Genomic DNA, 27,890 nt, shown 5'->3' on the forward strand with positions numbered 1-27,890 from the left:
CCCTAGAGTGCTTGGACCAATCGAGGTCCGTTTCTGACACTAAACTGGACCACTTCCACTGATGCCAACCTCCCAGGGTTATATACCACACTGAGGAGGAGAGATGTACTGCAAGGTTAAAAAGATCCCCCCCTTGGTCTTTGGTGACGGGAGTGACTGGGAAGCTAGCGAAATCTATTTCGACTACCCAACTTTTATTGTTGGGGACACAGAGAGTAATCATTCTAGTCGTACTTGGGGTGCAGGAGGTAACCGTGTGTCGTTTCTTTCTAAATGGATCGGGCGTGGGCAAAACTGGAGAGGAAGTGGTGGGCAAGACCCTAGGGGCTACATTTGTCAGATTGGGACTGTCAGAAGGGGGCGAAGCTTTTGAACTTGAAGGTGTCAGAAGTGTCGGGGGCCCTTCACAGATCAGGATTATGCCAATGGGAATGAGACCCAGGGCCAGGAAGCAAACAAAGACGCAACATCTTTGCCTGCCTGTCATTTCAGGGGGAAAGGGCCAAGACATGTTTACTTAGCTTGGATGTCTTCTAATAGAGGATGATGGGGCAGAGAAAGGTGGTCCAGTTCCCCCCACCTCGCCAAGGGCGTGTTCTAGGAGTTAAAGAGCAACAAAAAGTATCAGTGACACAACTTTAAATGAGCTTTCAGCAGTTAAAACTATTGCAATGTAAAATGTAAATCTTAAAAACTCAAGCCAATATAAAAGCAAAGTCATAAAAGATGTTAAAAATAGAAAAATAAAAATGTTTAGTTCAGTATGAAGAACACCCCCTTTTGTAACCAGCCGGCTTGTAGGTTGAGCTTTGGCTCCCTCAAGTGGTTGGTGATGCTGTTGCAGCTCCTTCTGACAGGTCCTTCTGCACCTCTCTCAAGGTTCTTCCTGGTTCGGTGGCAGCAGCGCACTGTGTGTAATGAAACCAGGTGTCACCTTTCCCTTCGAGCCTGACAGCGTGGGAGGTCCGCTCTGTTATGCGGTAAGGGCCTGTCCAGCGAGGCTCAGCCCACTTTCTCTTTGTGACTTTCAGGAGGACGTAGTCCATTCCAGGTGTAGCCGCCTCTTTCAGCTCTTGCTGGTTTCTTTCAGCGACCTGTGAGGAATACTGGGCAACAAAACTGCGGAGCATGTTATAATATGTCCTCGGATCGAGGTCTGAATCAGCTTCATCCGACATTAACAGGCGAGAGGAGGGGCCAGGAAAAGGCCTGCCATGCTCCAACTCAAATGGAGTGTAACCAGAGGTTTGATTTACTGAGCATCTTATGGACATTAATGCAAGAGGCAATGCCTTAACCCAATCTAATTTGGTCTGTGCACAGATTTTAGCCAATTTAGTTTTTAGAGTTTGATTCATCCTTTCCACTTTCCCCTGGGATTGGGGGTGGTAAACTGAGCCAAACTTATGTTTCAAACCTAATGCGGCTTCAACCCTCTGCAGATCGTGGTTCCTGAAATGTGAACCATTGTCCGACCTTATGACCTCGGGAAACCCATGCTGTGGTATATAATGATTAATCAGACACTTCACCACAGTTCTACTGTTTTCACTTGCTGTCGGCCAGGCTTCTGGCCAACCTGAAAATGCATCCACAGCCACCAGCAGGTACCTGTAACTACCTACTCTGTCCACCATGTCTGTGTAATCAATGATTATTTCTTTCCCTGGGCAAAGTGGGATGGGGAAGTACCCTGCTATTGGCTTGAAGGCGGGCTTGATTCCAAATTGGTTGCACTCCTTACAGGTTTTAACCATGTATTTTGTCATGTCTTTTAGATAAGGGTGCCACCAGGTGGCTAAGTTCCTCATCATTTGTGCAGGTCCCACATGCCCCACTCCATGTGCCTCTTCCATTGCTGTCTGTCTGACCCCTGGCGGTAGAATGGGCCTTCCATCTGGGCCACGCCAAACATCTGTGTTTGTGGCCCCTCTTGTTACCCATAATGATTTTTCCTGGGGGCTGGCTTTGTCCTGTAACTCTCTGATTGTGGCTAGGCCTAGTTGTATGGGTGGTCTTTCTGGAGGGGGTGTGGCTTCTGGGTCCATTACCATAATCAGGGAGGGTAAGTAACCAGCTGTCTGCTTAGCTACTAAGTCGGCCTGTTTGTTACCTAATGCCACTAAGTTCAATCCGGCACTGTGTCCTTTGCATTTTACCACTGCCACCTTAACAGGTAACAACAGTGCTTCCGCTAATTCCCTCATTTCTATCTCATGTTTAATAGGCTTTCCGCTGGCTGTCAAAAAACCAGCTCTTAGCCACTGCTTGAGCTCCACATGCACTGCTCCCACAGCATAAGCTGAATCACTGTATATATTCACTTTCTGTCCCTTTCCCATCTTTAAGGCTTCAATCACCGCTCTCAGTTCAGCTCTCTGTGCAGACTGTTGTCCTGTCAACTGCTCTGCTTTCACTGTTTTCCATCTCATGTCTGTCTGTTCCACTATTGCCCATGCAGCCTTCAACATTCCACTTTCAGTTCTAAAACAACATCCATCTGTGAACCAATCTTTTTCTGCATCCATTAGAGGTTCTGCCTGCAAATCTGGCCTGATTTTCTCCTGTACCTGCACAACCTCTTCACACATATGTGGTTCCCCTGATCCCATGTGATCAGCCATGTTTATGCCTTCATGTGAGTAGGTGATGTGTGGTGCTTCCAAAATGGTACTGAGGCGTCTCTGCCTGAGTGAAGTGAGTGTGAAGGCCTGTGAGGAGACGTAGGCCACCACACTGTGTGATGTCAAAATTTTTAGTGGGTGGTTCATCACTATGTGTGCTGTTTTCTGAATGATTTTTGCAAGTCCAGAAACGTGTTGTGTGCACGGTGGGTGGCGTTTTTCAGTGTTGTCAAGCATTACGCTTACATATGTCAACACTTTTCTCTCTCCCCCTTTTTTCTGGAACAGGATACCATTGATATGGGTTCCAGTTCCAGAAACATCAAGATGAAAAGGCAAAGCATAATCTGGCACAGCAAGGTCAGAGGCGACAGAAAGCTGTTGTTTTAACTTTATAAACGCCTGTTCTGTTTCTGTAGTCCATGAGAGGCGAGCAGAGAGGTTTCTCATGCCTTGTTCATTTACCAAAACGCGCAAAGGGGAAGTAAGGCCAACATAGTCTGGGACATAGGTCCTGCTGTAACCAGTCAGGCCCAAAAATGACAACATGTCTTTTACAGTTAGAGGTTTTGGATGGTGCAAAATGGAGTTCCTGTGTTCTGGGGACAAGGAAATACCGGACTGTGAGACCATGCGGCCTAGAAAAGAAACCTGTTTTCTTGCAATCTGTAGTTTGTTTTTGCTCACTTTAAAACCTGTGTTGGCCAGGTGGTGAAGTACCACTCTGGTGGCCTCCAAACAGATGTCAGCCGTGGGGGCAGACAGCAAAAGGTCATCCACATATTGTATTAACATACAGTCAGATGGTAGTGGGCTGGTTTGTAAAAGTTCTTTCAAACACTGATTAAACAGTCCTGGGGAGAGGGCAAATCCCTGTGGTAAGCGAGTGTAACGCCATTGTCGGCCTCTAAATGTAAATGAGAAAATGTCACGCAGTGACTCACGAAGTGGGAGGCAGAAAAAGGCATTAGCCAAGTCAATGCAGGTGAACCAGGCATGAGATGGTGGGAGGTTGGTCAAGGCAACATAAGGATTAGGCACAGGCAAAGTAGGAGTGCCAAGTAAGGCATTAATCCTTCTCAAATCATGTGCCATTCTGAACTTCCCCGTGCCTTTTTTCTCAACGGGTAGGATGGGCGTGTTCCACTTAGAGCAGGAGGGCTCCAAGACACCGGCAGTGACCAAACCAGAAATTGTTTCTGCAATCCCAGCCTCAGCCTCCGGTCTGTGTGGGTACTGAGGCTGCCACAAAGGGGTAGCAGATGACAGTTGAAAAGAGACTGGCTCCACATCAACTAAACCTACATCTGTGGGTCCAAGGGACCACAAACAATCTGGAAGAGAGTCGAGTAAAGGCGCAGCATCACAGTGGTCTGTGTGTTCTCTTCCATGTGACCCGCTGACCACTCCATGTTGCAGTGTTGAGGAATTAAAGCAATCATTTAAAATTTGGTATGTCTTGGTAGATGGAGAAAACAAAACCTGTGGGAGTTTTGTAGGTGTCCAGTCAGTGGCCGCAAGGGAACGTTTAACCATTCCACCCAGCTCCTTAGCCTGGTGTCCAGGATGTAAGGCCAGTGACACATGGGGAGCTGCCTCATCAGACATCATGTACCACTGTAATTGATCTGTTGTAAAAGTAACCGCTGCTGCCACTCCCTCCGGTGCCGCAAAAATGCACGACATGTTCAGAGACCAAGCCCGCCCCTCACACTGCTCTTGGAACATGTGCTGGTACCAGGTGGTGTCATGCCTGTCATAAAACAGTGTAACATGAGGTGGGTCAGGGGGAGGGACATAAGGATGTAGGAGTGAGAGCCACGGCCGCCATTGCTGAAAAGCAGTCCAAACTCCTGGTTCAGCAGGTGTTTCAACTTCCAATAATGCCCAGTAGATGTCAGCAGAGTCCGCCAAACAGGAGGAGGGTTGCAGCAGAAACTGACCACCTCCCTCTGGGCCCTCAGAGCAGGGAAGTACAACCCCAGTAGGGAGAGTCACAGTTAGGCCTTGTGAAGAGCAGAGTATTGTGGCTCCTAATTTAATCAACAAGTCTCTTCCCAGTAAATTCACAGGCGCCTGTTTTGAACAAACATAGGTGTGTAACAAGGTCTGATCTCCAACCGTTGTGGGGAGGGGCACGGTGTAAGGCAGAGTTTTAGGTTCCCCAGATATGCCCACCACTGTAATCACTCTGTCAGTAAGTCTTTCACGAGCAACATCCTTAATGGTGGAGTACGTAGCTCCAGTGTCCACTAAAAAGCTGCTTCTTCTTCTATCTACAGTTATGGACAGCATAGGGTCCGCCGTTGTCCCTTCACTGTCCTGGGCAGTCTGTGGGGTGTCCTATAGCTGGGGACCACCCTCGTAGTACTCCCACCCCATCACAGGCATCTGTGGGGCCGGGGGCACTTCAACTAAAGCACCACGAGGTCCACCTCTGTGGCCAGGATGCTGATAGGGCCCACCACGGGCTCCCCTGCCTCTTCCAGCAGCCGGGTTCAAAGGGCACGCTTTAGCCCAGTGTCCAGGTTGTCCACACCGGAAACAAACATACATCTGGCCTCCCCTACCACCTCCCATCTGACCCCTTCCCCTGAAACCACCTCTGTTTCCTCCAAATGGGGAACCTCTCTGCCCATAAGGGGCCGGGGAGTGATAAGCACCATACTGGGGGGGCTGTGGATCAGTTGGCCATGGGTTCGGATACAAATCAGGGGCAACTGGACCAGGAGCGGGAGCCGCAGCGGCCACAAGCTGCTTTTTAGGCTTGTCACCTTTTCCACCCAGGTCGTTTTTAGCTTTCTGCAGCTGAACCTTCAACAGTTGCAACTGTAAATCTTCGACGCTCTCCGCTTTATCATCAGACTTAATCTGCACTTTGTTAAGATTAAAAATCAAATGTTTCTTCCAGATTGCAAAGTCACAGTCCTGCAAATCAGGATTATCCTCCATTTTCTGGCTTACTGACTCCGGAATGCCCCTCAGCACCGCCCTTCTAAACCACATGCTCTGTGAACAAGTCCTACTGGGGTGATGACCTGTATGGTTCACCCAGTCTTCAACAGCCTGATTTAGATACTGGGTGGGATTTTGCTTTCCCTCCCATTTAAATTTCTGTAAGGTGCCTTGATTTTTGGGTGGGAATTGTTTACGCAGGGCCGGTCCAATAAACCTCAAGGCCTGCATTAGTGGCACCTCGTTCTCATGCATGGTAGTACCCGCATTTTGTTCCAGGTCCGCTGCCTGAGATCGGGATGTGCACCTAGTTATAATAGCTCTAAAATCTCCCAGTGCGAGGTCCTGTCCAGCTGTGTATTTATCCAAACCAGCCAACCAGGCATTCCCTCCCTCCGTTATGTCAGGGAGTTTGTCCACTAGGGCCTGGACATCTCCGAATGAATAAGGTTGATACACTGGTCTACGTTGCGCTTTAGTCTGGACCAGGGGAAATATGCCTGGAGGCTGAGGCACAGGGCCCTTAGATCTAGTCTGATATCCTAAACTGGGAGGGGTAGAGGGGCGTGTATTGTTAAGGTCACTGAGTTCATCATCAGTATCCTCAGTTTCTTCCCCGCCTGGTGGGGTAGCAGTGTCAGCAAAAGCGTGGGCTAAACTCATCTGTGTTTCCGGATCCTGACGGCCCACCAAAGACATGGTAACTGTGACATTTGGTGAAGTGCCAGGCTCAGTTTTTGCAGTAGCGGTCAGATCTCCTTTAACAGCGACAGGAGTGCTGGCAAAGGGGTTGGACCGGGAAAGAGGGGCTGACGCAACACGATTATTCACCTGGACCACTGACCTATGTTCATTTAAGCAGCTGCGTAATGCTGCTTCTAGATCAGTTAATTGTTGTTCAGTGGGTTCCTGTCTGTTCATTCGAACCGCAAATGGTGCGCTCGCAAATGGGTCAGTTAGGCCCTCAGATCCGGTTCCAAAACAATGGGACATAGAAGAGGGGGCTCTACTACTAGCTGAGGATGTCGCCGACAGAGAGGAGCTTCCTGGGCAAAAATGCTTGGTATCTATGGGAGTTGGAGCTACGGGCGGTTCTTCTCCAATAGTCATTATTCCACCAGAGATATTAAGTACCGGATATATGCCTGCTGAGGGAGGAGTTGAGGCAGAATAGGGAGGTGGCTGAGACCTATTTTTCTTCATGTGTGGTTTTGCAGTTTCCCATAAACACACCCAGTGATTAAATTTAGCTTTGCGGCCTGCGTGCTTATCTGCTTCCTTTCTGTGTCTCACCCCGCTCATCACACCTGCACCTGCTGCTGCTGAGTTGGCTTCTTCCTCTTTCTCTTTTGCCTGCATAGCCTTATTCTGCCAAATTATTCCCCAGTTACCACTACTCCCCTCGTCCTTTCCCTTTTCTTTCATTAACCTTTCAGCTGTTTTCCTCAATGACTCTTTCTGCTTTTTTGCTTCTTTAGGCTGGTGTGTGGAGTTGATGACTGTCTCAACACATGTTAATTGTTCTCCCAATGTGCTAAGAATAACACCGGGACCCCAACCATCATCATTAGTTTCTCGATCTAATTCTCCATCCATTTTACTGTCACTGGAGGAGTGTTCTTTTATTGATTTTAAAGGAGAATTTGGGCCAGCTGGGTTTCTGCCTCTGTTAGGCACTAACAGCTGGGGCGCTGCTTTAAAGGTGAGTCAGCACTGAAATATCCCTTCAGGTGTTACCAAGCTTCTACCAAACCGGGGTCTGGCGGGTAGCCTTGCCTAGAGCTTCCTGATAGGGGTGCTAGTTGGTTGTCACCTTGTTCACACGTCTCATTCACACTTCATACATTACCTGCAGTCACTCATTACCCTCCTTATGTATGTAATAAATGTGTAAAAAAAAAAAAAAAAATTCTATGTGTGGTGTATTATTTTAACCAAAAGAGGAACCTAGTTCCTTTAATTGTGTAATCTGTGAACAACGGAGAACCAAACTGTCCTGCCCAGTGTTCCACAGCAAGCATTCAGCGTGTATTTATGTGTGTCCAATATCAAACAGAACATCAAAACATTTAAAACACTAAAATCATCGGGGTTTTAAGAAGAGATCCGTTTTCTCCTATTGATCAAAGGGACCCCTCCTTTGGACTCCAACCAGTACTTCTCCTTTTTAAGTTTTAGAGGATCTTTTCTAATAAAGTCCTCTGGGCCTTCCTAACCCTTCTGTAGTTTAGAGAATATTACTAAAAAATATTCTCAAGGCCTTTAACCTTTTAATTTGTTTAGAAAGGCGTTACTAATAAACCCTTTCAAGGTCCCAGACCTGCACTGAGGTATGTATCCGACACCGGAGAGCAACCCGTCGGCTGCAACCGTGGTCAGACCTCAGTTCACTCTTATCTTTATTCACTTATTCACTTATTTCTTATTCACTTGTCTGATTCTCAACAAGCCTTAAGTAAGCCAGACAATTTTGGTTATGAATTACTAGGAGTTTGGACACTAAGTATTTTTATAATGTTCAATATAGCAGAAATAAAAGGTCTGCTTACCTTGTTTTTGTGTGCACACAGCTTTTGTCCAAACTCCGTTCACTCAGACCACGGCCGAAATCCTCCCATCCGTTCCAGTTGACCTGGAGCGGATCCTGTTTCGTGACGCCAATTGAAGGATATAAAAAAAAACAACAACAACAATAGAATAATATTAAACACAAAGTGAACCCGTCTTCCTTCATTAAATAGGTTCTTTTAGATGTTAAGGAGGAATTGACTTAACCAGGCTGGCGGAGAATGAAGACAACCGGACACCTGCTGCAGATGGGGAATCAGTGAACTTTTATTGAGACAGAGACAACCTCTCAACACAGCTCACATCAAGAGATTCCTAATATTTGCTGTGAGGATGGGTATATATTCTCTAAAACTTACAGGAGGGGGTTGTGAGGAAAGTGCTGCATTAGCAGAAAAAACAACTCCATAAAAGGAAATCGGCCTTGGGTGTTCTAGTCTCTTCGCTTGCAGATATCTTGCACCTGCAGGATGAGGCGATCGCTTCTTATCGCTCTCAAGGCCAAAGTCGTGAGCACATTTTTATTACACAGTTGCACAGTAACTTTAAAGCTGAACAATATTTAAAGCTGAATAATGTTTGATCAGATTATATTTTCTTCAATAGTTTTATATTATTGTTAATAATAAATTAAGTAAAGCAACAAAACAACCTGAAGAGCCGGTTGGGAGCCTAAAGAGCCGGCTCTTTTTAGTGAGCCGAGCCGAAAGAGCCGGTTCACTAAAAAGAGCCGGAATTCCCATCACTACAAGTGTCAACTACAGAGCCCCGCAAAGGACAGTGGAGAAAAAAAATAAAATAAGGATGAACTTTGGCAAGATGTCGGGAGATCTCGCCAAAGTTCATCTTCATTTTTTTTCCAGTGTGCCTTGCGGGGCTCCTTAGTTAACAAATTAACCAGCATCATTTATTTTTATTTAATGTACTTTATATTATCATTAATCTTTTTTTTTTTTTTTTTTTATGCGTCCGCCTTGTAAACCAGCAGTAGAAAAGTTGAAGAACCCTAAAACTTCTGGTTCCCGCAACTCACAGAAGAGGTGACTGCTCCACAGTCACTTTAACAGAAACATTCTTTGTAAGAAAAATGTATCAAGGGACTCATAGATTATCGTTTACACTGTACACAAACATGAATAGTAAATAAAGGAAAACAATTAGAAAACAATATAACGATCTCAGACGCTGGGTTCTGGTGTGGTCATGGCAACCCACGCAAACATTTCAGCATCAGCTACAGTGACAAAAGTCCAAACTGAGAGCACTGAGTCAACGACCCAGGTACTCTGAGAAGTATATTATTCCCATTTTATCCTCGCTATACTGGCTGCCTGTTAACTTTAGAGTTAATTTAAAAATTCTTTTATTTGTTTTTAAAACATTAAATTGTCTCGCCCCACACTTTCTCTCTGAGATTCTAAATTATTTTATGCACTTCCATTACAAATTAGAAAGGCCTCCTGAGTCGGCTTGGCTAGAGCTGGTCTATAATGTGACATCATAGAGGTGTATATCAGATATTTGTCGCCCAGAAAACAGAAGAACCACAAATAGAAATGACAGAGAATTAGCAGTGAAAGCAAGAACATCAAGAGGTGCCTCTTCCACTGTCATGTTAAGACCTCAAGATCGTGGGAGAACATTCAAAACCACACAGAGACGAAACCAGAGGAAGACACAGCAGAGGGGTACCCAAGAAAGTACCTCAGATATGGATCATTGGATCAAGTTACATAAAGCGAGGAGAATGGGTAGCATGCCAGATGTTTGGAGAAAAGTTTGGACTTGATGCAAATGTTCACTGGTATGGAAAAGGAGGGATGCGCTGGAATGACGTCCTTCCTTGTTTTTATTCAGAGATTTCCACACAGAGTCCACCTGATATTTTGGTGATTCATGCCGGCAACGACTTGGGACTTGTATACCCCCTGGAACTTTCCTCTGCAATGAAAAAAGAACTGATTGAACTGCATGCAAAGTTCCCCTCCATGACTATTTCATTTCATTTCATTTATTTATTCATTTTCAGGCACAACAAATACCTATATTGAACATAAAATACACAAAACAAAAAACAAAACTTACCTGAAAAAGGAGTGGGACGAAGAAAACTTATTAAATCCCACCCCTATACTCACTCATCAACAAAAAAAAACAATAAACTTCCCGCAGCTACGCCCATCATTGCATACAGACCCATCAACAGCCCCGGGCAGATACAAGCATCTAAGCGGCAGCTCGCAACCAACAATTAGAGCCTTCATAACTGAATACAGAATATATAAATTATAAATTGCATTACCACAGGTAACAGGCAGTAATAACTACAAGTAACAGACACACATACATATACATACATATATATCTACACACACAAGTACATATATGTACATACATACGCACACTTTATTTTTTATTTTTTATTTTGGAATCCATACCAGCAATGGTAAGAGGACAGACATTACAGAGCACACTAAAACCCATCATTGAGTATACTGTGACCAGACCAACTGTTTGTAGAGAAATTTAAATCTATGAATATTTTTGCATTGTTTCAATTGTAAACTCAGACTGTTCCAGATTTTCACACCACATACAGACACGCAAAAGCCTTTACGGGTTGTTCGAGTTCTGGGTAATTTGAATTCTCCAAAGCCTCTCACATTATAAACCTTTTCTCGAATTTCAAATCTAGTTTGTAAATTTGCCGGTAAAAGTTTAGCAAAAGCTTTATACAAAATTATGGATGTATTGTAATTAACCAGATCCTGGAATTTAAGTAACTTTGCCTGAAGAAAGAATTTGTGAGTATGATCTAGATAACCAGCCTTGTGAATAATACGCAGTGCTCGTTTCTGTACTGTGACTAATGGATTAGTTGTATTTTTATATGTATTTCCCCACACTTCCACACAATATGTAAGATATGGAAGAACCAGGGTACAGTACAGAGTACGAAGTGCATCTTTATCAAGGAATTGTTTCACTTTGTTCAAAACTGCGAGGCTTCTGGAAATTTTGGTTTTTATGTGTCTGACGTGGGGTTTCCATGAAATTTTGTTATCAATTATAACTCCCAAAAATTTGTTTTCACTCACATTATCAATTGGTACACCTTCAATGATAATTGGTAATTCTATATTATATTTTAAATTACCAAAAAACATTGCTTTAGTTTTATTTATATTTAATGATAATTTATTTATGTCCATCCATTTTTTTTATTAATTTTAGCTCCCTGTTTACAGTCATTACAAGATCAGTATAATCATCGCTACTGAAAAATATGTTGGTGTCATCTGCGAACAGTATGAGTTTAAGTACTTGAGAAACATCAAAAATATCATTTATGTATACATTGAAAAGTTTTGGTCCCAACACTGACCCTTGGGGAACACCACATGTAATACCAAGTTTCTCTGAATGGTAATGCCCTATGCTAACATATTGTTCCCGACCCGTTAGGTAACTTTTTAACCAGTTACCAGCTTTCCCTCGAATACCATATCTTTCCAATTTATCCAGTAAAATTGAGTGATTGATTGTGTCGAAGGCCTTTTTGAGGTCAACAAAAATACCAACTGCATATTTATTTTTATCCAGTGTATCAGTAATTTCTTCTACTGCCTCAATTATCGCCATTGAAGTGGTTCTTTGCGTTCTGAAACCATACTGACCAACATTTATTATTTGATGTTTTTCAAGGAATTTTTCTAATCTTGAATTAAAAAGTTTTTCTAGAATTTTTGAGAATTGAGGCAGTAGAGAAATAGGCCTATAATTGGTAAAACTGTGTTTGTCATTACTTTTATATAGTGGTATTACTTTCGCAATTTTCATTTTTTTTGGAAAACAACCGGACTGAAATGATAAATTACAGATATATGTTAAGGGACTAGCAATATTCAGAATAACCTGTTTAACTACAGACATATTTATGTCATGATAATCCATTGAAGACTTACTTTTACATTTTAATGTGATATTTATTACTTCTTGCTCATTTGTAGCTGAGAGGAACAGTGAAAAGGGATTTGATTTTATATTACTGATATTTTCATTTTTATGACACGGGATGTCCGCTGCTAGTTCAGGGCCAACATTTATGAAGAATTTATTGAACCCATCGACAATATTACTCATGTTGTGATTTTCACCATTTGCATCAGTAAAATATTCAGGATATGATGTTCCAGAAGATCCTTGTTTAATTAAGTTGTTTAACACATCCCAAGTTCCTTTTATATTGTTTTTATTTTCATATAATCTTCTTCTATAATAAAGTTGTTTGCTCGTTCTTATAATATCTGTCAATTTATTTCTATATGCTTTATATCTTTGTTCCACTTCTTTTGTTTTTACTTTGATAAACTGTTTATACAGATTGTTTTTCTTTTTGCAAGCATTAATAATTCCTTTTGTGAGCCAAGGACTTTTTATCTTTTTTTTCTTTGTCATGTGTTCGTTTACAGGACAATGTTTATTGTACCACATAGTAAAAATATCTAGAAAATTATCATAAGCCTTGTCCACATCTGACTCTTCATACACCGAACTCCAATCTTGTTGTGCTAAATCGAAATTGAAGGCATGAATTGCTTCTTCATTTATTGTTCGCTTTGCTATCATGATCTTGGTATCTATTTTTTTTAAATCACAGTCACACAAAGTAAAAACTGGTAAGTGGTCAGTTATATCACAGACAAGCAGACCACTATTAATTTGGAAATCCATGACATTAGTAAAAATGTTGTCAATAATAGTGGCGCTATGTGAAGTTATTCTGCTTGGCTTTGTTATTGTTGGATATAGTGATAAGCTGTACATTGTGTCAGTAAAGTCATCAATGGCTTTTAACCTTGTTGGATTTAGCAAATCAATGTTAAAATCACCACAGATAAATAGTAATTTTTGGTTCACCGAAGCAAACGTTTTTTCTATCCATTCATTAAAAGTGTCAATACTTGAACTGGGTGTCCGATATATACAACTTATTATAACATTTCTCTTTTTTTCATTCATAATCTCAATAGTCAAACATTCCAAAATTCCATCAATAGCCATAGACATAGTTGTTACAACATTATATTTTATAGAGTTATGAACATATATAGCAACCCCGCCGCCCGCCTTATTTAATCTATTCATGTATTTTAAATCATATCCATTCAAACAAAAATCTATTCCTTTATCGACATTGAACCAAGTTTCAGTGATGGCTATAACACTAAAGGGGTGAGAAAATTGTTGCAAATAGTCCTTAATGAAATCAAAATTAGAGTACATACTTCTGCTGTTAAAGTGAATTAATGAGAGCTTCCCGTCTAGGTTAATTTCTTTTTCATATTGTTCCTGAGTGAAATAATTACAATTTTTAACAAAAGAAGAGAGAAAGTTACTTTCAGAATCTATTTCTGGATCTATTATATTATGCTCCTTATATTCACAATCTAGATCAATTACTTTCTGTTGAAGAACTAATTTCAACGTGTCCATGTCATTTCCTGGTGTAATTGATACATTGGTGTCAGTTATACTTGTCCAGATCCTCCATGTTCCTCACTATCAGTACTTTTGCCTCTTCTGGTGTCCCGTTTAGCTTAATGAAAATCTTACAGTTTGTTACCCATGTATGTTGTATTTTACCGTTCTTCTTCAGTTGCCTTGCCTTCCTCGCGATGTCTGCGTTTTTTCGTGTCAGATGCTCATTAATGAAAACGTCCGTGCCTTTCAGTTTGCGTCCTTGTTTCAGCAGTGCGACCTTGTTCTTCCGATTGACAAATCTCATAATGATGGCCGGCAGTCTGTCACTCCTCCTGGGCAGTGAGTGACATGCTTCTATGTGCTCCAGGTCCATCTCTATCCCCTTGCTTTGGAGGAAGGACGCCACCTGTTGCTCTACCGAGCGGGTCTCCTCGTCGCTGGGCTCCCCGACATTCCCGGCGCGCGCGGCTTGATTTTAATACCGCTGATGACCACGTCGTTCGTACGGGTGTACTGCTCCAGCTCATCCACCCGCCGCTCGAGATCCATGATCCGTCTGTCCTTCTCGGCATTTTGGAGGCGTAGCTGTTTTACCTCCTCCAGAAGCCCCAGAAGCAGCTCCTGCTGTGCCCTGACTGCGGCCACGTCTCCGCACAGCGCTCCTATCATATATTCCTGCATCAATGAACGCCAAGTGTGGAGGTACGGAAATCCAAAATACACCAATATGGACAGGAAAACTTTAAACTCAGGTATGAGAAAGGCAGTTCATTCCTTTGGAGGCTTCATCGTTGAACATCCCTCCCTGAGATATTATGATGACACCATATTTGTACCGGATGGAATTCACTTCAGCAAGAAGGGAAATGAAGTGTTTCTGACCAACATCCACTATGCCATCAAGAAGATCCTTCAGAATCCGTCTCACAGAAAAAACTTGAGAAAACACAAATTTCAAATAAATGAAAGCAAAAAAACAAAAAAAGTGCCTAGAGTCAACCTTTGCTTACAGATTATGCACAAAGATTAGACACTTCCTGTCATTGTCACGTTCCCTCCATATAAAGCTTACATGATTTACTCATGAAAGTGGCCACTTTCTCATTACTTTCATACATTGTTTTAGTAAGTATCCAAAACATACAAGTTTCATTATATAATTTTTCAAGGGATCTTATATCCGTTTTCTTTTTTCTTTTTTTTTTTTTGTGTCCCGTTTGGATCTTTAGCCATCAGAATTGTTGTCTTAAGGCCAAGAAAGATGCCAAGCGGATTTATTTTACCAAGTGGATCATCATGGCCTTGCCATATTGGTCCATTTGATTGACCTTTATTATAATTATGAATTTATTTTATTTTCAGTTGCTACAAACGGGACAGACATGACTGGGGGATAGGACAGGGAGAAAGAATGAAAGAAAGAGAGGGAGAGAAAGAAAACCAAAGGGGAGAAGAGACGGTGAGAAGGGGGGGAAGAAAGAAAAAAAAACAAACAAACAAAAAAACAAAACACCTGGGTCACCTGTATGGAGAAAAAAAAACAGAAGAGAAAGCAAACAACAAAGAGCAACATAATAAAAAAAACAGCACCATCACAATAAACTAGCTAGCAGTAGATATCAGTAGATACTAAATAATAAACGATATTGTGCAGCACACAAGATAGACAGCGCACAATGTGCTTTGAGGCAGCAGCCAAGAAAGCTGTAGTCCGCGTCTGTGAATACCCGTGTGTACACCTGTGTGCATACCTGTGTGGATCAGCATGCTTGCATTCCAAAGGTTTCTTCATGTAACGATCTGCTAGGGAGTGTGGGGAGCCACAGCCCCGTCCTCCAGGGTATGAAGCAGGTATGGAGGAGATCAAAACTCCAGACATCCAGAGGCCCCCAGAACACAAGAGACCAAGGAAGACCAACAGAGGGGCAGCCGCGCCACTGTCCCAGTAAGAGCTGAGGAGAGTCCCAGATGAGGGCTCACTCAGCAGCCGCGGAGCAGAAGCCAGGGGGAGTTGCAGTGACGCGCCCGTGAGCTCCACCGGCAGCCAGCTGTGCCTGAGTGACCGAGCCCCAGGCCGAGAGGCCGGGGGCACCCCACCTCCGAAGTGGCCCGAGCGAGCCCCAGGCTCCAGGCCCCGATAAGCGGCCGCCAAGGAGTGAGCCGGTGTGTACCCGGACGCCCACCCTCAGACACAAAGAACCACCAACGCACCGACACCTGAGGGAGTCCGCCACTGGCAGGGGAAGTGGTGGTGGGTGGAGATAGGCCTCCACACCTTGGAGGGCCTGAGATGTCCCCAGAGAGGTGGCGTCTGATACCCAACCTGACATATAGACACAGACATACAGGCACACACAGACACAAACATCCATTCCCACCCTCATGCTCTCATATGCACTTACTCCACACTCAACCAACGTGGAGACAGACATAAAGAGACGCTGTACACACGATCACACTCCCCAAGCGTACTCTACGAACCGGGTCTAGGTACCCTTGCCCCTGGAGGGGGGAACTGCACCCAGACCCAGGTGGTGTTACCCTTTTCCCTGCGGTGGGGAGAGGCAGACCGCCCCGACTCCGCAGCAGCAGGGAGGCCCCACACTCCAGACCGCAGTCGGATGGCCAACTCCTCCTAGCAGCAGGCCGCAGAGAATGGGGGTGAGAGAAGACTCCAAACCTCCCTCCACCCGCTCATTGTAGTGTTGATGCATGTGTGTTCTAAGGTGCAATTAAAACCCAGGAGGGCATGGAGCTACCTGCCAGAGAGCAGCAGGTAAGCGCATAGTCCCTCCTGCTAGCCCTCAATGTCTACGTGTATTTAAAATTGAGAGGTGGGCAACGACGCCAGGGGTGAGGTGTACACCCTGATGGTAATTTGGACTCCGTGTATCGTGCCCACCCCCAAGATCCTATATGTATGTGTAATGAGAGTGTGAGTAATGTGAATGTCTAAGTTGTGGGATAAAATTGAGGCAGAGGCAGCCAGAAGGGGACGGGGGGGGGGTAGCCTCCTCTGCACCCTGGTGACATACCCCTACTCCAAGGCCCTGCATGTGTGGGTGGTTGTGGTGGAGCCGGAAGAGGGAGGCAGCTGGAGATGGGGAGGGAAGGAAGGGAGGGGCAGGTGACCCCTCCCTGGGGCCAGCTCCCCCGCTGACCCCAGTAGGCACTCCCATACTCCGCGACCCGCCAGGGAAAGGGGGCCCAGGCCCATCCAGACCGGGGCCCAGCGCAGCAGCGCCCCCCGGCCCCACAGAGCCCGGGACAGTTCACCCAACCCCACCACCATCCACTCATCTTCCAGACTACATGAGACAATAGACGCCCAGGCTGAGATCTTCCTCCACCTCTCCTGTATCTCCCCCTCCTGCAGAGAGTTCCTGAGGAGAGGAAAGCTCCTGCAAGGTGTGACAATCTCCCCCACCAGTTGAAGAGCCCCCCAGGTGGCTCGACGCACCGGCGGCACCCTGCGCCAGGGATGGGCCCCCATGCACCCACCCGCCCACAACCCCGGCAACACACAAACCAGGACCCAAGGCCCCGAGGCCCGGCCAGGGCCCCAGCCCAGAGACGGAGCGCCCCCAGAACCTCACGCCCATCCCGGACCCACCCAGGGGCAGACAGGCTACCAGGTCAGTAACCCACGTCCGTCGGCACAGACCCTCCCCTAGCCCCGCTGCACGCAGCCACGAGGAAACAGTCACCCGAGAGCCAAAAGAGCCGCCAACCGGACATGACCGCTACCCCAGGTTGAGCCCCCCAAGGAAGATGCCTCCGGGAAACCCCCTGACGCCCTAAGCCTGTCCCTACCCCCACACCAATCACAACAGTGAAGGCGGGACCAAACTATGACCCCCCACCCCCACTAGGTGATGGAGCTGATCAAAGGAGCCCAGAGCAATTGATCTGATGTGGTGGCAGAGGCTGTATCAAGACTAATGTAATCTAATAGATAATTTCTATATTGGTTAGAATTAAGATTGTTTTTATTTTTCCAGTTCATGAGGACTGTTTTCTTGGCTATGCATAGGGCAGTGAAAACCATATGGGCTATATTCTTTTCTGAAGTGACATTATCTAAGCTGCCCAACAAACACACTAAGGGGGAAGTTGGAATGTTACATTTCAGACACTTCGATAAGTCGTCACATATCTCGCGTCAAAACTTCTGCACTGGTGGACAGAACCAAAGAGCGTGAATGTAATTGTCTGGTGTATTGCCTTGACAGTTATTATCTTATACTTATATCCGTTTTCACTCTTATATGCTTTTCATACAAGTTTCACACAAGACAGATACAAACTTTATAAGATTTATATATATCTTTTCCATATGGGTGTGCAGGGGCGGATCTAGCAAAGTTTTGCCAGGGGGGCCAGGTAGGGCATTAACAGGGAAAGGGGGGCACAAAGAAATACTTATTCTCATTTCAAATGTCTACCTTTTAATAAATAATTATCTGAATCTTACAACCAAAATGGTCATCTGATGTACAAGGAATAGAAATCATACATCTATACCAACAAGATGGTGTACATCACTGTCACAACACCATTTGTTTTCATTCAAACGCTTTTCCTATAATACCTGGTGGGCCAGTCTCGACCCCTGACAGTGACATCTGCAAACACACGAAACAAGGTTGAAAGTCAGTATTTGGTATGACCATCTTTATTCTCCAACACATCCTCAACTCTCGTAGGAAAGCTTTCTTTAGGTAATCTTCAGGAAAAGGAACAATCAGAGCTCTTCTTTGGATGTTGGCTGCCTTTTGTTCCATTCTTTGCCCACACTGCTTTAATAATTTTGAGGTCGAGGCTCCGGGGAGGCCTATCCATGACTGATGGTGTTTATTTGTGTGTTTTTGTCCAATCTATGACAATCAGATGCTTTCCATGGTGCATCAGAGTTTTTAAGAACATACACATCATACTAAGATAAGTTTTTTTGATTAGTTGCTCTTTGGGAATCACCTTCTTGGTGCAAAAACACTAAACAATACTAATAATGCATAATAATAATAATAATAATAATAATAATAATAATAATAATACAAAAATACTGATGCCTTCAGACTGTGTTATTTTTGGTTTTCTCTTTCTTCTTTTCTTTTTATTAGACTCAACTAAAGAAATAGGAATAAATGATGTGTTTTTGAGAACAAAGGTCAGCATTAAGTAGCTTGACAAACAAGCTACAGAATTGCAAATTATGAGTCTGAACTCATGGAAACTAAATATAAAGAAATGCGGGTTAACTCAAAATGTTTGCACAGTGTTGTAAGAAAAATATTCCTCAAATGTGTGAACCAGGGGATAACATTTGACTTGAACCCAAGATGCCAAAAGATGCTGTGCTCATGTTCTTTAATTTTAATCAATAGGTGAAATTCTAGTACTAGTTAAATTGCGATGTTAGCATTAAAGGTTTCTTTTACTGTCTGCATACATGTAGTCTATGGATCCACTTTACTAACACAGAAGGCATAATAAATCAGTGGAGCCCCCAGGTTTGTCCATGTCCCCCTTTATTAGAGCCTTGACTTGTGAATTTGGGCCACAAAAGGAAAAGGGTGGCTCTGACTGCGACCCAGCCTAAAGAGAACCCTGCTTTATTATCCTATTTGAACTGGACCGAGGAGCATAATTCACCAAACAAAGTTATATTCTGAAAGCATTAAAACAAGCAGTTGATATAATAAACTAAGGAAAGTGCTTCCGCGGTCTGAAGCGTGTGACACAATTGTTTAGGTCTTCGGCTGCATCTCTGTCACACAAGTGTGCATTTTATTTCTTACTCTAGACACAATTAACTGAAAAGGAGAAGGAGGTTTGTTGGAGAGCAAGAGGGGGAAAAAAAAAACAATGTTCGTGAGTGCCTGGCCTTATTAATGAAGCGAATCTTCATCTAGTCACACACAACAAATAAATGGCCGCCCCTCGAAGCTCTTAATCGGCCCATTAGTCTTCGAGCGACCACAGCCTCGTCTTCCCTCCACCCTCGCTGGCTCGTTCCCTTTAGACCTGAGCAGATACATCCATCATCTCATATTTGCATGCCGACCACACGCGCTGACAGAGCTGAGTGCGCAGCTGGAGATGCTACATCATATTTACTCCCTTACTTGAGCAATAAACACTGTTCTCCACATCTCAGACCTGCCTTCCTCCTCTCCTTCCACATCTGACCTGAAAACTCATTTGTTCAAGAATCCGTTACATCTCCTTCACTTCCACCTCTTGCGCTTGTACAACTTGAGACTTCTCGTATCTTCTCTTTTGCACTCCTTCACCCTAAATGCCAGTTTCTAGGGAACCTTTTGTTTCACCCGCTGCATCAGGTTGCGGTGACTTTTATTTGCAGACGCATGAATTCAATCGTGAGCTTCTCGGCAGAAGAGAATGACTAAATGAATGAAATGAAAGATGAATACGCCGCGTAATGACAGGGTTTGCTCTTCTAAGTCAGCCTAATTAATCACCAGACGGCATCCTGTGTGGCTTAAAGAGCTGCACAAACACAGAGTCAGACTCTCCGAGAGCTGACGTGCTTATCTGTATGTGACCTGCGCTTATTTTCCCTCCATTTCACAGCTGCCGTGCGCTGCACCCTCTGCTAATTCAAATGCTTAAAATCTCATTTCAGACACAATTAGCCTTTAGCCCATCCAAGTGCCGTCGCCTGTGGCGTTTTTTCCCCCTCCCTTTCATCCTTTGTGAACATTTTCTCTTTCATTGCCTGATAAAGATCATTATTGAGGTTACTGAAAAAGGAGTTTTGATCATTTACAGGAGAAAACATATTAAAGGGCCTTTAAGCAGGCCCATTAGGAGACTGTTAAAACCCTTGCTTGTTGCCATGCTGGGGTTATCAGTGCTACGGGGCGGCTTTAATTCATTCCTTTGCCAGAAGTTTTTTTTTTAATTACACTTGAAGGGGGAGATTTTCACTACAGCAGAGCCTGGCCCTGCTGCTGTTATTTACTTTTTGTGAAACTCTTAACTGCAGAGCCTGCTAAACGAAGCTCATCATTTTTACTTTGTGGGTAAGTCAAAACAGATTTTACTCTGGCTGCTCCGAAGCTGCCTCTAAATTGTTTTATTTTTGTCGCACATTTGGTAATTTTTTGTTTGGCTAAGTGCTTAAAATGCATGTGCCTCCTCAGATTTGTTTCAAAAGTTTGTTAGAAGAGACTCGTGCAGATAGGAGATGTACTGTGTTTTATACCTTTCAGCAGAGCACTTTGCAACGAGACTGCCATTTTGTTTCAGTGATAAGATGATTCCAACTTCAGCTGAGGCTAAAAGTGAGTTTCAAAAAAGACTCTTTACTGAGTTGCTTAATAGTCCATCAAATTCAATGCAATTATTTATTTAGCCCCAAGGTGCTTTATAATGTAAGTTAAAGGCTCTTCAATATTAGAAGGAAACCCCACCAGTCCGATGACATCCTATGAGCAAGTACTTGGTGACTGTGAGAAAGAAAAACTCCCATTTAACAGGAAGAAAGAAGTGTGAGTGGAAAGAGAAGGGACAGAAGGCACTCTGTAAGGGGAAATGACAATAACAACAATTTAATGATTAAATGAAATACCTGCATAGCAGTGTTGGGACTAACGCGTTATTAAGTGACGCGTTACAGTAACTACGTTACTATTGTGGTAACGAGCGCAGTAACTAGTTATTATGCCAAAACCTGGAATGCGTTACTCGTTACTGGGATTTAGATAGGCTCGTTATTCGTTACTTCGTGTGGTGGCTATCGCTGAGCTTCCACAGATTCAGTAACATTAGCAAGTGGTGGAGGCCAGCAGGTGGATGAGAGAAAGGGGACGCGAGGAGGAGAGACCCGAAACGGCCGCCCGTCCGAGTCTCAGGTGGACTGAACTTCAGGTAAGAAGTTATGACCTGCAGTCTATCTGGGTCAGATATAAACCAAGTTTAGTTGGAGTTTATTTTCGTTGTGCTGACTTTTTCGTACTGCGTGCTAGCTAGCATGACGGGGTTTCTATACAGCTGGGTGGGTGCTATGATGTTAATGATGTTGAACTTTATTTTGTTCATACGGTTAATTATTAGAGTTGCCAACCATTCCCTAAAAAACGGAATCGTCTCATATTCAGAGAGATTATTACGCGTTTCGTATTGAGGTGAAAAGGAACAGTTTGTCCCGGACTTCAGCTACAATGAAAAAGACACAAAGCTGGAGTTATTCTTTGTCTTTGCTGCACAGCTGCCTCTTCTTCTCTCATTCTCTCCCCTCCCTCCCCTGTTGCTACTTTAATCATGAAACTGATCAATGATCAGCTGATCGGCTTTTCCCTCTTGTTTATTTATCGTCCACTTTGCGCCAGAAAGAGGAAACCACCGGATGTCGCGTTAAACAACAGCAGCACGTTTGATCAGCTGTTGTTAGAATTTATTTAATATTAATTTCTAGTATCAGCTGATGTTTGCTGGAGCCACAGCTGTAAAGCTGCTGGTCATGATATCGGTTTGTATATCTGGTGAGTGGGAAACCAGATGAAACCAGATGTCCTTACTGAATCATCAGAGCTGAACAGGTGATGGAGAAACAGGTTTACCTTTTAGGTGACATGAATGAGTTGAAGGGAAGTTATGAACTGTTTCTGAGAGATAAATAACACCAGGATCCTTTTCTATGTAGCTGACAGCTGGTAACTGTGTAGCAAAGTGTTGCCAGGGGGCCAGGTAGGGCATTAACAGGGAAAGGGGGGCACAAAGAAATACTTTCTTATTCTCATTTCAAATGTCTAGCTTTTAATAAATAATTATCTGAGTCTTACAACAAACGATTGATAGATTGATATATATATACCATCAAGACAGTGTACATCACTGTCACAACAGTGTTTGTTTTCAGGCTTTATCATATTTGCTATAATGGCGGGCCGGTCAAAGCTCTAGTCAAAATGCCCGGGCTGATTTTTTGTCCCAGTACAGCCCTGTATGCAGCTCATCTGCAGTCTGGTGTTACCTACATCTTCCTATTCGGAAGGCAGAATTTCAGAGTTCTGAGTACAATCGAAAGCACCACGACTGAAGTTTTTGTGTTGGATGTAAAAAGCGCACATGACGCTGTGACGTAGGCTAGAATCATGGCCGCGGTCAACGACGGTCCAGGCGTGGGATTTCTCTCGTGGAAATATACACATTATTTTTTCCTTTGGTAGGTGGCACAGTGCACTTGTGGCAAGTAAGCAAGAAGAAGACTGGCACTCTTGCTGGGTATCCAGTTAGCAACACATTAACAAGAGAAGTCTGAATAAAACCAAAGTTACTTTTCCTAGTAACTAGTTACTTTGAAAGTAACGAGTAACTTGAAGTAACTGAGTTACTTTTGATGGAAGTAACTAGTAATGTAACTAAGTTACTAATTTAAAGTAACTTAACCAACACTGCTGCATAGTGAAAATGGTTGAAACTAGAAATAAAAGGCTCTGTGTATTACGGGAAGATCCCCTCCCCCCAACCAGCAGCTCTATGAATAAGATTAATTACACCTCTTTGTCGTCCTTTCAAACGTAACAACAACATTAATAGTATTTCTCGAAAGGAGCGCTGCAAGTCACCAGTATTTTATGCTAATCCAACCTTTTAAATTAGCATATAATTACACTAAAGCACATCTGTGGGTCACATTTCTTTTTACACAAGTTTGTAATTGAAAACGTGTGAAGAAAAGTGTAGATACCTCAAAATGCAAGCATTTGCTCAGTGCATGCTGATTTCTTTATGAATTACTGCAGAAAGCCACAGGGTTTGTCATACATTGCTAAGGGAGAAGTAAACTAAATAACTGTTGAAGGTTATAAAGAAAAATCCTAGAGGAAGAGTTAAAAGTCAATCAACTCAAGGTGTGAGGACTGAAAGTTGCTGCATTGTGTGTCCTACCTCCTCCACCCTTCTAATGACTGCCATTTCCCGTTGCAACTGGCAATGTCAGGTGTTGAGCACACCGGGAGAATCCCTGTACGCTGCAGGGAGGAGACAGGGAGGTGCGTGATTGCAACGCTGAGGGTAATTATACACCGAGAGCTCAGCTGCCTAGAAGCTGAGGCATCAGGAATCCACCATGAAAGACAAAGAGAAAGGAGAAGGTTGTGTAGGTGCACAAAAGTGAGAAAGGAGCTTTTGAAAAAGAAGAAGGAAACAGAAATAGCACTGCAGTGAGTTTGGTTGTTTCTGTTAGTGGTGACACATATCATGGAAAAATAATAGAGTTTTTACTATATTATACTCAGTTATACATTGAGGTCAGATTTTATCATTTTATCCTCACCGGTTTTAGTAGTCCTTCAACATAAAGAAAGGAGCTACAATATCGTCACATTTTGGTTTGTGAAAGAAACGAATTGATCAAAGGGTTAGTTCTGGCAGGACAATCGCATATAAGACATGCCATTTAAGCTTGTTTAGCCTACCTATAGTTACTTTGGGTCTTCAAGACTCTTTGCAATCCCTCTTCACCCAGTTGCTCTCTTTTTTGCCTCTGAGTTTCCATTTATGGATATTACAGAGTAGGGAGGTCCCAGTGTAGATTGTGCCAAGATCTTATGTCATGAGATCATGCCACAACTTCATGTACAGTACACAGACATTCCCTAACAACACTTCATATTTCTGCAATCAAATCCACAGACGGATAACTGTGTTGGTAAAGTGGGCACATGCCCAGTGAACTGGAGCCAATGGGAACCCTGTGTGACCTGGATGTTAAAGCTGTTAGTCTAGATACACAGGAGGACTGAAAATTTGAGATATGTTATAGTTGCAGTGCAGGAGTGTGAAGAGACTTCCTGACAGCTACTGACAATGAGATAATCTTATTTGCTAGTGCTTGTGAAAATAACTAGGGATAACATAGAAATAAACAAACATCCTGTCATGTTTGGGTAATGAATCGAAACAGTCTGGCACTTTGACTTTAACAATTTCAAATACTTTCCAGCAAAGAATGACACAGAAAAGTCAGTAATGTAGGTAGGATGTCTTTCACTGTTATTGGCTTGTATATACTTTCCTGTATGTGGGATATACATATAGAACTTGGCACAATAATAGAACACTTAAAAATGTAGCTCCTGATTGCTTGACCTGTCTCTCTTCCTTTTTAGCCTAATGTTTCTTCTTCTGTCTTCATCTGTTCACCTGCCTGCATTCCTGCCTCACTCATCATGCATTTTGTTTATTTTTCCCCTTTAGAGTAATCTGTTTTCTTTTCCACTATTGGACTATTTTTGTCTGACCAGAACTGGACTTTATCTGTCTAAGCCTGCAGCACCTTTTGTGATTCATCCCCTCACTAAATTTAATTAGAAATTTTACCTTGTTTTGCCTTAATTCCCTGTTTCAGTGTTTGCTTTTGAGGCTACACATCACGGTCGCCTTGTCTTCCTCATGAATTGCGCTGTTGCACTTGCCGTGGGTTAAATTCTTATTTTAATATCCTTGTTTCACAGCTGCTGGAATCTTTATTACACAAACATTCTCACACATCAGCTAACTCATGCTGTTGATGTCTAATGTGTCAAAGGTTCCCAAAGGAGACACCGTTCTGTGCAGGAGTGCAATGGTTTTCTAGAATGGAGACCTGCATGTGTGTTGCTGTTATAGCACGTCTCTCTGTGTGTTTTATGTCTGTGATTCTGTATATCTGAGCTTATTCGTGCAGGTGCATAAGCCTTCATTTGTGGACTGGTGGATTTACTATTGCGTCCACCCCTTTGGGAACGCATAGTGAATGTGTGAATGACTGCATGATTCTGTGCACATTTGCGAAAGAGGCTGCATTTTTCTCATAATGCAAGAAAGGAAGAATTTGAAGCTTTTAATTACACTCTTCCATCACTTGCTACATGTGCACCTTCATTGTAGGAATTTCACATGTGAAAAAACTGGATAAAATCAGGGAAATCTTAAATGTGGTTTGCATTTGTGCTTTTTGTCAACGCTTCTTGGGGCCAACTAGGAAATGAATGGAGGGTAAGTTAATGCAATATATACAGAGAAGCCAGTAAATATCACAGGGAGAAAAATTAGATGACTCCAAAGGGGAAACTAAAAGAAAATGCTGTCCAGCAGTGAATGAGTCTGGAATGCAGGGAGGTGAAGTATTAATTTGATTAATTAATAAGGGAAAATTTGCCTTCACACAGGCTGCCAAACCAGTGGAGGTCACCTGAGCATGAGCTTGTGCTCTGGGAAAAACATTTATATGATCACAATAAATAAATGGATCTGGCCAGCTTAAAAACGAATAGTTATGTCTATAACTTCTGTTCCCTGAAGGAGAGGAATGAGGTACAACACATAAGTACGGAATATCACGCCCTCGCGTGTCCTGGCTTAAGAAACCTTTATTCACACCTTTAAGGCAGATGACGTGTGATGACATGCACACAGCCCCGCCTGCACATATAGCCGCTGTCATCACAGTCATCCCTCAGTTCAATAGCCGCTCTTCACCGAGCCAAACTGCTCAGTGGGGTCGCCTTGTGTTGCAGGTCGTTACTCTCCTTCAGGGAACAGAAGTTATAGACATTACTATTTGTTCCCTTTGGGACATGGGACATATATACACACCCCGCAAAGCAACCACCCAACCGGAATCAGACCACCACATCCTTAGTGAACGGTAGACCCAGCAGAAAGGACAGTATGAGCCACCGAAGGGGCTGTAATGTCCAACCGATAAAACCGCACAAAAGTGTGCGGTGATGCCCAACTAGCTGCTGCACAAATATCAGCTACAGGCACCCCTTTAAAAAGAGCCCATGAGGTTGCTATCCTCCTAGTGGAATGAGCTCTCACCCCCCGAAGCCAAAGCGAGAAGTAATGCAGGCTTATATGAAAGAAATTTCATATCCACAGACTCAATGGGTTCAAACGGGGGGCTACAAAGGGCCTCCAGTACCAAAGACAAGTCCCAAGCAGGGACACTGGACTTAAGCACGGGTCTCAGCCCGCGAACCCCTTTCAGAAAACGTATGGCGAGGGGATGTGCACCTAGTGTCACCCCGTCAAAGCCAATATGACAAGCAGATATAGCTGCTAAATAAACCTTAATTGTCGAAAATGAAAGGCCCTTATCCAGCAGCTCCTGCAGGAATGTCAAAACATCCACAATAGAGCACTGAAATGGGAGAGTGTGGCGGTCCTGGCACCATTGCTCAAAGGCTCGCCATTTGCAACCGTACAAGCCTCTAGTAGATGAGGCCCTAGCGCTCTGATTTGTCGCTATCACACTAGGTGGCAAACCCTTAGCAATCAAGTTTAACCTCTGAGCAGGTAAGCATGAAGGCGCCACAGATCTGGGCGCGGATGAACCACTTCTCTTCCTCCCTGAGAGAGGGGGTCCCTGCGTAGAGGAAGCTACCAAGGACTCGCTGCTAGCAGCCTGATTATCTCTGCATACCACGACCTTGTGGGCCACCAAGGGGCCACTAAAATCAGAGTGAGGGAATGCCGACGCACTCTCTCTAGAACTGGAGATATCATTTCCGCTGGGGGAAATGCATACAGGAGCACGTCTGGCCATTGGTGCGCTAGCGCGTCCATTCCCAAGGGTGCATCATGGTCGATTATGGAGAAGAACAGGGGGCAGTGAGTATTTACCCTTGAAGGAAAAAGATCTATTTGAGCCTTGCCAAATAGATCCCAAATCTGAGCCACTATTAAAGGATGTAACCTCCATTCTCTCACCAGAGGACCCCCCCTGGAGAGAAGGTCCAGCCCCAGGTTCAGGTGGCCCGGGACATGGGTGGCTCTTAGAGACAGAAAATGAACACTGCACCATAACAGCAGAGAGTGAGACAGCTTCAACAGGGGGAGAGAGCGTGTTCCTCCCTGCCTGTTTATGTAAGACACCACTGTTGAATTGTCCGTCCTGACTAAGACATGCTGGCCCTCCAGGACTGGACGGAAATGTCTGAGAGCTAAGAACACTGCTAACAGCTCTAAGTGGTTGATGTGCAGCTTGCGCTGGGCTGCGGACCAGATCCCTCTCACTGATGCACCCTCGCACAGCGCTCCCCACCCTCTTAGGGAATTATCTGTGGACACCACCTTGCAAAACAACACTCTCCCAATCCGAGAGCCCTGATGCAGCAGCCTGGGCTCCCGCCAAGGATGGAGAGCTAGCATGCAAGACGTGGTTACCGCCAGCCTCCTCCGGAGGTGACGCGATGCACACAGGCGGTGAGAGAGAGTCCAGGATTGAAACACTCTTATTTT

At 43.9% G+C, this 27,890-nt stretch overlaps 1 protein-coding gene across 1 annotated transcript; it reads right to left on the reverse strand.

Moving 5' to 3' along the window:
- Positions 1–295: 295 nt before the first annotated feature.
- On the reverse strand, positions 296–8,749 carry LOC309690177 (uncharacterized protein). The gene is made up of 3 exons (XM_082507106.1): positions 8,355–8,749; positions 5,228–8,223; positions 296–4,570 (listed from the first exon to the last, which is right to left on the reverse strand). The coding sequence occupies exons 2-3, from the start codon at positions 7,173–7,175 to the stop codon at positions 819–821; spliced, it is 5,700 nt and encodes a 1,899-aa protein (XP_082363232.1). The 5' UTR covers positions 7,176–8,223; positions 8,355–8,749; the 3' UTR covers positions 296–818.
- Positions 8,750–27,890: the final 19,141 nt, after the last annotated feature.

The sequence above is a fragment of the Aulonocara stuartgranti genome (assembly GCF_965226115.1).
Source record: "Aulonocara stuartgranti genome assembly, chromosome: 15".
In the NCBI taxonomy this organism is placed as follows: Eukaryota; Metazoa; Chordata; class Actinopteri; order Cichliformes; family Cichlidae; genus Aulonocara; species Aulonocara stuartgranti.